This window comes from Argopecten irradians, chromosome 3 (assembly GCF_041381155.1).
Source record: "Argopecten irradians isolate NY chromosome 3, Ai_NY, whole genome shotgun sequence".
In the NCBI taxonomy this organism is placed as follows: domain Eukaryota; kingdom Metazoa; phylum Mollusca; class Bivalvia; order Pectinida; family Pectinidae; genus Argopecten; species Argopecten irradians.
This window is the reverse complement of record NC_091136.1, coordinates 52,966,836-52,979,265: the sequence shown is the minus strand read 5'-3', so window position 1 is coordinate 52,979,265 and position 12,430 is coordinate 52,966,836. Positions and strand designations below refer to the sequence as shown.

General features: G+C 33.1%; 1 protein-coding gene across 1 annotated transcript; it reads left to right on the top strand.

The window, feature by feature from the left end:
* Positions 1–437: 437 nt before the first annotated feature.
* On the top strand, positions 438–11,551 carry LOC138319026 (GDP-D-glucose phosphorylase 1-like). The gene is made up of 11 exons (XM_069261908.1): positions 438–1,055; positions 2,025–2,108; positions 2,228–2,344; positions 2,817–3,050; positions 3,623–3,709; positions 4,006–4,064; positions 4,592–4,694; positions 4,865–4,965; positions 5,313–5,458; positions 6,506–6,571; positions 6,782–11,551. Exons 1-11 carry the CDS (start codon positions 1,032–1,034, stop codon positions 6,910–6,912), a joined length of 1,152 nt encoding a protein of 383 aa, XP_069118009.1. The 5' UTR covers positions 438–1,031; the 3' UTR covers positions 6,913–11,551.
* The last annotated feature ends 879 nt before the right edge of the window (positions 11,552–12,430 follow it).

Sequence of the window (12,430 nt, the reverse complement as noted above, 5' to 3'; positions counted from 1 at the left end):
AGACGAAAGTGAAGCACGCTAATTAGTGCCTTTAATTTTCGTCTTTTCGCCTTCAAAAATCTCGTCTTTTCGTCTTTTCGCCCCGAAAAGGAGCGAAAAGACGAAAAGACGAAAAGACGAAAATTAAGGTTTGTTAAATTTCGTCTTTTCGGGGCGAAAAGACGAAAAGACGAAAATTAAGGTTTGTTAAATTTCGTCTTTTCGACGAAAAGACGAGAATTTTGAAGGCGAAAAGACGAGAATCAAAGTCGCTAATTAGCGTGTATCACTTTCGTCTTTTCGTGTTTGACTTTTCGTCTTTTCGTCTTTTCGCCGCGAAAAGACGAAATTTAAATTTGTTAAATTTCGTCTCGTCTGTTATGTGCAATATTCTCCAAGTCATTCTAAAGTTCTAGATATGCATCTGTTCTTCTTTTCAGTAATTTGTAAACATAATTTATTTTTAATTCTGCTCTGAATTTAATTTGACATAGAAAAAGAGAGACAAATGTTAACTGATGTTTAGGAACATTACTAAGTTAAGTAAGTTTATGTTTGTATTTCTTTAATAATCTTTTCCATGGCACATGTACATGTAACAGCTGAATGGATTACTTCATTTATGTATTACCCTCTAGGAAGAAAATAGCGTCATTTCAAAATCGGTTTTAAGATTCTGTTTATTTATTTAAGTTTATAAAGAAATGTTTTCATTTTACGGTTCTTTACAGAGAAGAAAGTACGCCAGTTTTCAATCTGATTAAAATACATTTGCAACTTATTACGTGAAAAAATTTAAATTCATTGTCTTGTTTTCTCATGGCAATTCGCATTAGGAATAAAATGAAATGAGTGTGATGACAGAATTAAGTAAGAAAAAAAAATAGAATTCCGGAATTTCTATTGCCTCCGCATCAGTGGCTTACATTGACCTAATTTCAAACGCTTATTGGACGTAGACCAACTCCTTACCGACTGTGTACGCGTTACGTTGTGGACAGGCGGAGCTGACAGGAATACACATGTAGCCTTGTTGTCGTTACTGTAAAAGTATGGAAAACACAAATACATTCCAGGTAATTAAATATCGAGACATTTTTACTGATATAACATTAGGTCTTGATAATAGTTTAAGTTATACTGAACTATGTTGAACTTAAAAAAATACGGAATACTGCTGTTATATTTGTTAACGGTGTCAAAATTAGTATGAGAATGATCCGAGATCACATAGGGTCTACTGCATATAAAACGTTTATTTGGACCACATGGCCATGTATAGTTTCTATATGAAAAAATAGCCAGAAATACATATAAAATAACGGGTATTTCTGGCTAATTTTTCATATAGAAACTATAAATGGCCCTGTGTTTGGACCAAAGAGTTGAAAAACACCGACAACACTGACTTTATTCGGTGAGACAAGGCGAATACATATATAGGCGGTATAAACCAGTACATAATTAGTAATTAAAAATTTAGGCACAGTATAGTATATATTAGCATAATTAATTCATAATTAACATAAATCTATATTAGGCTATCCCCAGTTTACTAGTAACTGGCGCTTCAGTTAATTACTACTGTAAAATATGTGTGACACTACGATAAATATTAAGCAGTACAGTAGGTATTTGCATGTGAAATATGATTTTGAAAAAAAGTAATAAGAAAAATACTAATTGTAACTAGTGTTTGAACTTAACAAAACTGTAGTATGTCCTAAAATGTAACATGTATCATTGGTATAAGTATAAAAATTACGTGGTTGAAAAGTTACCCGAGTTGGTGTTAGATTTTGAAACAGACTATAACTAAACTTCAAAGCGTTCCCTGCAGATTTATCAGAGTAGGCGTTCGGGGAATGAACCATATTTCTAGCTCTGATACCAGATTGACCAGACTTAGACATATGAAAAGGTGATAGATGATATGGCTGAGGTTAATCTTGCCATGTTAATATCATCTTTTGAGATAATTTGACAACTGTAACAGCTACCTTTGTGTAATTCATATTTTTTATTATTTCTACTTCTGTTCATAGGATGCAGATTCCTTTCTATACAATGAGGAGAATTTGATCTCAGAGATTAAGCATTGGGACGACAAGGAGTATGCTCTCAGTGAGGTGGGTAACAATAGTACAAACTGTTTGAATCTTTTATCTTTAATTTAGCATTGCAATGTTTCCCTTTTCTTTGCTCATCTTTGTATAACTCACTCAGTCTTGATTTGGTGTTTTTATAGTTTGATAAGTTGCTGAGAGGAAAATGGGACCAGTGTATGAAAGATGGACACTTCAGATATCATCTTGATAAAGTGGAAACTAAAATAATCCCTGGAGAGAAAGGATATGTAGCACAGGTGATGTCTATAACTTGCTATTGTTAGATCCTGTGGTAGTTTAGTGGTTATATATTATAAGGAATGTCAATAATACCACAATCTCAGGGTTGAGTACTTGCCTAGGTTGGTGGTCAATGAACTTTCGGCATTCCTCCACAGTATAAGAAGTGTTACTAATTTTGATTTACTTCTAGCTTTGTTCTGATTTACACTTGTTAGCCATTTTAACTGAAAGCAAATTTGTCTCCCTTTTTTATATTATGGATTTCTAAGGAGTGATGATTGTCACTTTTTTACTAGTTTTATCTTCCTTGAGGTCAAACATATCCATATTGTGATAACACTTATGTATGACCCATGTTAACTGAATCTCACACCAGATTTTTGTCTTTAGCTCCTATAACTGACCATAGTTAAGAAGACAACTAAGTGGTTCTTAAGAGATTATATTTTAAATTTCATTGATTATTAATGAAGGATTCCTTTGTAGTTAAATATAAAGAGAGCTACAGAGAGAAGGAAACCACAGGAGATCATGACTGTGAACCAGCCATTTGACAAAAACATTTTTAACTTCTCTCGTATAAAAACTGGTGAAGTGTTGTTCCTACTGGAAAAGAAACCATCATGTCCAGGCACATCTGATGCAGAGGAGGGGATGAAATGCAATGGCACAAAAGATAAAGATGGACAAGCATTGTGTAATGGTACTCAGCATATAGAGGTTTGTACAGAATTCTACATTAGAACACAATATACAGTATGTATAGTCAAATCGCGACGTTTCGAAGTTCAGGGAACGGACAGAAAAGATTTGAAACATTATTTGATTAAAATTAGATCATTTTTTTACCATTCCCAATTTCCCAACTCCTACAGTGTGAACATGTGACTTGTTGTCTCCATGCCGCAAAGTTTATAATCATTTTATTTACCCCAAAGCAAACAAAATAAATTATTGAACAACATGGCTTATCAACCTGGTCAGTTTTTAACCTGATGAAGCAACACAAGCTGTCATAATCACTATGGTATTGTCCTTGTGCTTGTTATGTTATTTAAGGAAACTTTAATCGGAGCTATGTCCCTCACTTTTGTTCAAGTTTATTCCCCGAAAAACTTCCTAATTGTGAATGGATGTTAATGAGTGACAGTTTATATGTTTTAATTCCTATATTTCTTTCTCTGCTTCAAGAGGTCCTTTACTTCACTTTTGTTACACAAGGCAGCCATACATTTTTGGTCTTAAATACAAATCTTGATATTTTTAGAAGATATGTTTATTTTCATTTTCAGCCTCAGAATCTAGTGATAATAAACATCAGTCCTTTGGAGTATGGCCATGTTCTCATTGTACCAGATGTCTATGCCTTCAGACCTCAGGTAAGGACTATATATAACTGTAGAAAAAAAAGATGATAAAAAAATTACATTTTCTAAAATAGTAATACATAGTTTTAATACATATTTTATTTTAACATTTGATTCAATTTGTGAAACATTAGATTCTGTATGACTTTTGAATGTAGAAATATAATATGTATATATAAGCACCTTTAGTTTATGTGTACAATGAGTACAATAAACCAGTGACACTGATGTGTACAATCCCTTAGATAAAGATAGATGAATAGGGGTTGGTTAGAAGTGCTAATATGATACAATTTGTTTGTTTTTAGATGTTGACAGAGGGTGCTATAAAATTGGCTACAGAGACACTTCTCTTTAGTGGACATCAGTAAGTACTTGTTTAGGTGACACAAAGTATTACACAACCAGGCTCCAGTTTCTTCAACATTCCTTATTAACTTAATATTCTCCATGGGAAAGCGTTATCGAAGTTGAGGAAAGCTTCTTAACTTCTGACAGATTTTTTCCTTAACTTCTGTCATGATTTCCCAACGGGACCCTGAAGTTTAAAAGTAATTTTGTTTGGGTATTAAATCCCAACAAATCATTTGTATCTGGTTCTAGTTAATTATTTTCATGTTTGCGATTATCTTCCGTTTGAATATTTTTCAATTGAACAAACATGTACAGTGAATAAACCTTCGATAATCTGAACACTTGTGTCCCCATGGAGCCCAAACTGTCCGGATTTTGCATGAATTTTCCAGACTGTTTATTCCATTTGCTTGGTAAATAAATGACAATTATCAGACATTTTCTCTATATTCTATCTAGATTTTGAGTAATCCAGAATATTGCATTCAGGATTATTGCGGGTCCATTTTATAGATGTATGTTGTTATCTGTTTTCTTCAGGGGTTTCCGATTAGGGTTCAACAGCCTCTGTGCGTTAGCATCTGTCAATCACCAGCATTTCCATGCCTATTATTTGGAACATGAGCTGCTTGTGGAATCTTGTGTAAGTCCGTAATTCTTTTGTTATATGGCTAATCCACCAGTTGTATACTTTGTTGATATTGCTGTGAAAATATATTTTCGAACTTGTTTATAGTTTCAAATAAAGAATTTTTTTACAGGGTATGCATTTTTGATACAAAAATAAATTGTCATGTTTCTTAATTTTGACAGCCTGTAAAACATCTTAAAGGACTTGTATATGAGTTGGAAGTCATGCCAGCCAAGGGATTTGCATTCCAGTTACATGGATCAACTATAGAGGAAGTCTCCAGGTATTTCAACTTTCATTAATCCAGTTAACAAAATCTACTATGCAAATGGCAGATTTTATTGAAGTAAGACGGGTTTCCTCTTGAATTGCTTTTAAAAATTTGTTAAGAATACATTTGCATGAAATGTTTCTTGAATTAAATGTTGTGATAGAAATATATTTTGACTACCGTATGTAACCCTATAGTAGGTTATAGTGTTGGTTAGACAATGTGATTTTATGTGACACTGTAAAAAAGACTTGCTATACCATAATGTGTATAAATATTGATGGTTTTAAGAACGTGATGAATTTTAATATTTTCCTCGTAGATAAATATTCAAACAATACCTTGTTCTTTAATTTCAGAGTAATATTCCTGGTAGCAAATTACCTACAGAAATCTGAGATAGCCCACAACCTATTTATAACACGTGGCACTGTGTTTGGTGAAGATAGGTCCAGCCGCAAAAGGACTGTCAGGCTATATCTGTGGCCTAGGAAGAAATTTATAGGTAAACTACCATGTGAAGAGCTCTTTGTATATAAAGCAAAAAAAGTATTTTAATATGAGAGAAATGACTCATATTGCATATACAAATGTACATGTATAGAAGCACCTGCTTTAGTGACCAACTGTTGACATTTTAACTTTTCCAGTGTATAAAGCCCAGTTAGCTGGATGTAAAATACATATTTTCTTTGTCCATCGGGTGGTCTTTATAGATCTTTATAGACAGTTTTTACAATTTTATCAATGAAATCTGGGGCAAGTATGAAAATGTTCGACGTTAAAGCAACTTAAAGGCCCACTACCTTTCTGGAGAAAAATTTAAAAAAATTAAAAAAAACATTAATAACATAACCAAATTTATAATGATGGCCTAAGATGAGGTTACAACACGAAACATATGCAAGATTTCCTGCGTAAAATATGATAACAGTGGAGACTCATTTTCTTCTGGCTCAGTGATAGTCAACTACCGCACAGTATATAGGACGACAGTGGGAACCATAAGACGACCTGCATTATGAAAATAAACATTTTATTTATTTGAATTAAATGGTTCAGAAGGTGATGATAAGTGTAGTATTAATGGTAAGTTAATAACTTTTCCAACACTATAATATCATCAATCACGTTTTACATTCACATTTTAGAAATTAAAAGTCATTTCGGAAAAGTAGTGGGCCTTTAACTGACAAAGTTATTGCCCTTTGTAAATACTCACTTCAGATCTTATTGACATTTTTTTTAGCCTATTTTAACATCTTTGATGAGTTTTAACATGTCCAATTAGTTAAAAGTTTTCATCAGAAGTGTCTAGTTGTTGGCTGTAAAACTGAGATACAGTAATTCAGTGTTTGATGTCGTTCAACAAAACACTTATTGATTGACTGGTCTCTTAAAATTCTCTAGAATAATCCAATCCTGTTTTGTCAAAAATGTACCAGTCTAAAATTGTATTTCCAGAAATTTCACAGAAAATGTATATGCTTATTATGCATTTTACTTCCTTCAACTCTTCTGTTATTTATATTTCTGTATATGTTTTGTCCAGGAGTAAAATCTGAGGCCTGCTTTAATGTGGCTGTTGTTGAGCTAGCAGGGCACCTGCCTATCAAAGGTAAGTTTAATTGTCAGGACACCATTGTTGTGAATCTCTAATCAACTAATAGAACATTAGGAGTGGCATCCATTCTTTGTTTCTTTCTTGTTTAATCATTCTTATGCCCCTTTCTTACATTCTTGATACTCTAGGGGTTACTATGAATGTCGTTGTATTCATCCTTGGACTATAGTGAAACTCAAGGTAGCATTCTTCCATCTGTTCCAGTGGCTGAGCTTTACGGTGATCTCACTGAGGAGTCTGTGGATGAAACAATCTGTGCGGAACGACTCGAGGAGTCAGAATACCAGTCAATAAAGGAAAACATCATCAAGATCGTCACACCTGCTAGTAGTTAATGACAGTTAAACACACATTAAATCTGCATGTTTCTTACAGTCATAGATGGAAAAGTTACAATGTAGTTGATTATTTTTGCTGGGTCCAAAACTTTAATATTTTCACAAAGTATTTTTCGGGTCGAACAATTTGGAATTTTCACTTAATAAGAGAAACATTGAAATTTAAATTTGGTTATGAATCAAAATTTGGCAACCAAGCTGCAAGAGTATAGATAATTTATTTTTGATTCCTAGGTCACCTGATATATGCAATATAGTCTGATCATTCGTTGTGTGCCATCAATAAACTTTTGCTTGTGAACATGATAACTTTAGTAAAATTCGCTTCATGAAAGTTTGTAAGCAGTTTTAATATCAGTATGAACATCATTCGACATTAACTGACAGAGTTATTGCCCTTTGTAAATATTCACTGACCTTAATTAAACTTCTTGGATAAGTCTAAACATGAAAATATCATCCCCATGGAAATAACTGAGAATATGCAGGGTCTACCATTGTCAATATAATATATATAGAGTATATTAGAGTGTGGTCTTTGAGTGAGAAAGAAGAATAAATGTATTGTTGAGAGGATTGGTTAACCTGCATTATACAGCAGCTGTCAACTAGAGATGTTAATCAAAATCATACTTGCAGCTGTTATCCTGTAGGTTCTATATTATGATGAAAATCAGGATATGATTGTGGTACATTGTAAATTATCTATAATGATTATTTTCTGTTCTAAAATATATCATGTACGTGGTAACATTATTTGTTTTTAAACAAGCATCCAATCTCCTTTTAAATTACTTACAATCTTATTAATAATTTAACATTTTATGTGTGTGTGTTATGTAGGAAGGGTGAAGGTGGAGGTACTACACTATATTTAAGCAACATGTTTTAATTCAGATTTTAATGGAAATTACTGACAGCGTTGATTAGCAGAAAGAAAATGTTCTGTAGAAAAGTATGTCATAGTATTAAGACATGTTTTTATTTATGATCAGCTAATGCACTTTGGTTTGGCAGTTAATAGTAAGGGCAATATGTGTGAGTGTTTACATTCCAGTTACACTGTGATAAAAAGTAGATATGGATGCAAATGTATATGACTTATATATACTGATTTATTTAGTGATGGGCAAGGCCAGCTAGGCTTTGAACAGGCATTTAAATGATGATGCCATTCTAAAGTAAGTTTTGTTAGTAATGATTTATAAATTTTAATTAATTAAAGAACCATTTAAAACTGATTATTATCAATGAAGTGTTTTGCCTACAAATACAATGTATTTTTTTTGTTATGAAGTGAATACTATTTTTACATTGCGCAGCACATTGTACTTAGATTTTAAAAGCCATTGACTGAAACATTTAACTCCAACATGCTTGGTAGAATTAGTATAATTCTAGTTGTATTAGACAATAATATCATTTTTAATAGTGCCGAAGGACCAAGGTGAGCTAATGCGATACCGTGGCGTCTGTCGTCCGGCATCCGTCGTCCATCCATCAACAATCAACTTCTTCTCCAAAACCGCTGGCCGAAATTTAATAAAATTCAACTGGTAGCATCCTTATGGGCTACTGACTAAAATTTGTACAAATGGTCGAGCTGAACCCCCGGGGGCCTGAGAGACGGGGCCAAAAGGGGTCAAATTGTCTATTTCCATATAAACGACGACTTCTCTGAAACTAAGCATTTGATAGCACTTATAATGCAATGGAAGTATCATTATAGGATTCAAAATTGTACAAATGGTCAGGCTGACCCCCCGGGGGTGTGAGGGGCAGGCCTAAAGGGCCAATTTGGCTATTTTCATATAAAAAACCAGGGACTTCTTATCTGAAACTTAGCATTGACTAACACTCATAGTCATATAATATTGATAGCACCATTGTATGGTTGGGATTCAAGAAGGAAGTCGATAGTTAGCTGAAGATGTTATGTTTCTCATTAAAGTTGGTAAAATACTTTTTATGGACCTTATATATAGTCTATTATCTTTTTACTGGATTTCTTGAGATTTTACTGGTATATTGTATTTGATACTTTGCACTATAATTAGGATAACAAAATATATGTACTATACTATGTACTATGCAATCCTTTTTGGGCAATCTGTGTCTTAATACATGTAAAGTGTCATTTTTAGGTCACCTGACCATAGGTCATGGTGACCTATTACGATAGTCTTTTGTCTGTTGTCGTGCGTTAACATTTCCTTGTGAAAGTGATAACTTGAGTAAATATAAACCGAGCTTAATGAAACTTTGCATGTAGACTAACATTGGAATGATCTCGGATGAGTTTGGAAATCAGCTAGATTTGACAGTAATTCACAGAGTTATTGCGCTTTGCACTAATAATTATCATTGGACCTTGTGAACGTGATAACTTGAGTAAATATGAACCGAGCTTAATGAAACTTTGTATGTAGACTAACATTGGATAGATTTTGGACAAGGTAAAAAATTGACCTGATTTGATTGTAACTTACAGAGTTATTGTCCTTTGCAGTAATAATTATTGAACCTTGTGAACATAACTTTAGTAAAAATGAACCGAGCTTAATGAAATTTTTATGGAGACTAACATTAGAAATATCTTGAACGAGTTCGAAAATCAGCGTGATCCGACTGTAATTTACGGAGTTATTGCCCTTTGCACTAATAATTATTATTGGACCTTGTGAATATGATCACTCGAGAAGATATACACTCAGCTTTATGAAACTTTGTATTTAGACTAAAATTGGAAAGATCTTGGACAAATTCGAAAATCGATCTGATTAGATTGTAACTTACGGAGTAATTGCCCTATGGAATTATAATTACCGGTATTGAATCTTGTGAACATGATAACTTGAGTAAATATGCACCAAGCTTTATGAAACTTTGTATGTAGACCTATTAGATGTATGTTCCTATGTGATGAACAAAAAACGTCAGTTTGTTAGGAAATTACATAACTAATTTGTATCAAATATCAGGTGACCGTTACTAATAAGGCCCATGGGCCTCTTGTTATGATATACATATGATATACATATGATATACTTTTATGAATTGGAAATTATATTTTTTGAATAATTGGGAGATAATTGTATAAGCCTGGGTGTATATTAACACAAGCCCCTCCATCTCAGGGTTGAGAGCTCAAATCCCATATGGGGCAGTTGCCAGGTGTTGACCACTGGTCGGGTTTTTCTCAGGGTACTCTGGCATTCCTCCACCAGTAAACCTGGCACATCCTTATAAGCAACCCTGGCTGATTATGGTTAATTAGGTCATCTGACCCGAAGGGACAGGACGACTTATTGTGTCATCTTGCGCCATCTGCTGTGTGTTAACTTTCATTCAAACAACTTCTTTTCAATAACCGAAAGGCCCAGGGTATTGATATTTGGCCTGAAGCATGCTGGAATAAAGGGCCACCAAGTTTATTCAATTGAATGACCTTGACCTTCATTCAAGGTCACAGTGGTCAAATAGGCTAAAATCTTTTAAACGGCTTCTTGTGAATAACTAAGAGGCCTAGAGACCTGATATTGGGTCTGTGACATGCTGGTATAAAGCGCTACCAACTTTGTTAAAATAAATGACCTTGTACTTCATTCAAGGTCACAGGGGTCAATAGGCTGAAATCTTTAAATGTGTAATGTGAATAACTAAGAGACCTAGAAACTTGATATTTGGCCTGTGACATGCTGGAATAAAGGGCTACCAAGTTCGTTAAAATGAATGAACTTGATCTTTATTAAAGGTCACATGAGTCAATAGGCTAAATTTTTAAATGACTTCTTGTGAATAACTAAGAGACCTGGTATTGGGCCTGTGACATGCTGGGATGGAGGGCTTCCAAGTTTGTTCAAATGAATGACTTTGACATTCATTCAATGTCATAGGTATCAAATAGGCTTAAATCTTTAAAAGCCTTCTTCTCAAGAACTGAAAGGCTCCAGGTACTCATATTGGGCCTGCGGCATGCTAGTATGAAAGGCTACAAAGTTTGTTCAGATGAATGACCTTGATCTTCATTCAAGGTCACAGGGGTCAAATAGGCTAAATTCTTTAAATAGATTATGTTGTATTGTGTCAATAGTCAGATGACTGTTAAGGCCCATGGGCCATTTGTAATTTTGTTGAAAATACATAATATAATTAAACCAACTTTCTTTAACATGCTATTCACTTTCTCAAACTTAGTGATTGAAGTAAAATTGCAAAAGTTTATCTCCTTGAACTAATGTTCATCTCAAGAGGCATTTTTATTCAGTTTTTAAATCAGCAAAAAAACTTAACTAAAAATTATGAAGTTTAATAGCCGTGAGAGAAAGTTTGTCTACAGTAGATTTATTTTACAAAATTATGATATGTCGTTATAATTGATACAAGATGTTTGGGAGTAGTGCACTGTAATTATGCTAAAATTTATATGCATGGTTCTTTGTGTGTAGAAATGTTTGTGCAATTGATTTTGTCATGTTGAATCTCATTTGTGCACAATACCTCATATTTGTTTAAAGCAGGTCTTTTTTTACATGCGTCTTAATATTCATTGTATTTAAAGATTCAACATATCAAAACATTTTCTTCATCTTCCAGCATGTTATAAGAAATATGTATTGACAAAAAAAACACAGAATATTTTAGGGCTGTGGAGAGTATCAGCTTCTAATTTTGTCTTCCCTTTAAATGAGTTTAAATATTTTTGTAGCAGTTCTTCACTATTCTAATTTAGTTAAGACTTATTATTTCTTGTCTGGCATTTAAAAAATGCTTTTCATCATATGAAGTCAATGCGAGGTGCACTGCTGTTAAGTGTCTGTGACCCTTAAAAAGTGTAATTTTTCAGTGCATCATGTCTTGATATTTATATATTTGCTTTAAGGAATTAAGACAATGATACTGTAAACATACAGATCTAGGAGCAATTAAATTTTAAATTGATTTTCAATAGGTAATGCAGTCGATTTTCACTTTCGTGAAAAGGTCTATAGAAAATATGATTGTGGAAAAACTCAAAAATGTATATTTACAGTAGTAGTGATGAAGCTTTAGATCAGACCTGAATCATCTGGTGATGTGCAATGCTATAAATAAGGTATTTTTAATCATGACCTAGAGGTCACTTAATATTGTTTGAAACCCCGGAGTCACAAACGATAGAGAATCGACTCCTGGGTTTCCAATGATGGCTATGCAAGTTTGTAATGTCATTTATTTTTTTCAATTATCATAATGAAATGGAAGATATATGATTTTATATGTATTTATTACTGACAATTAGTGTTTACATTATGAAAACAGTGTGGTCAACAAAAATTGATTAATTTGAAGTTGAATTTTATTTCAATGATCATTGCAAAATTTTGTTCAATGAGTATACAAAACTCACAAATGCTTTTATAACTTGCATGACTGTATTCTTTCTTTGATATTATTGGATACAAATTTTAATTCATGTTGTGTATAATAAATGGTTTCCATTCCTTTCTGATAAAGTTTTTGTATTATTTCTCTT

Excerpts from the sequence above, each read along its gene's own strand:
- LOC138319026 (XM_069261908.1), top strand. The coding sequence starts at position 1,032 with ATGGAAAACACAAATACATTCCAG. Across the intron at positions 3,051-3,622 it reads ATGGTACTCAGCATATAGAG|CCTCAGAATCTAGTGATAAT; the intron begins GTTTGTACAGAA and ends TTTCATTTTCAG. Across the intron at positions 4,966-5,312 it reads ACTATAGAGGAAGTCTCCAG|AGTAATATTCCTGGTAGCAA; the intron begins GTATTTCAACTT and ends CTTTAATTTCAG.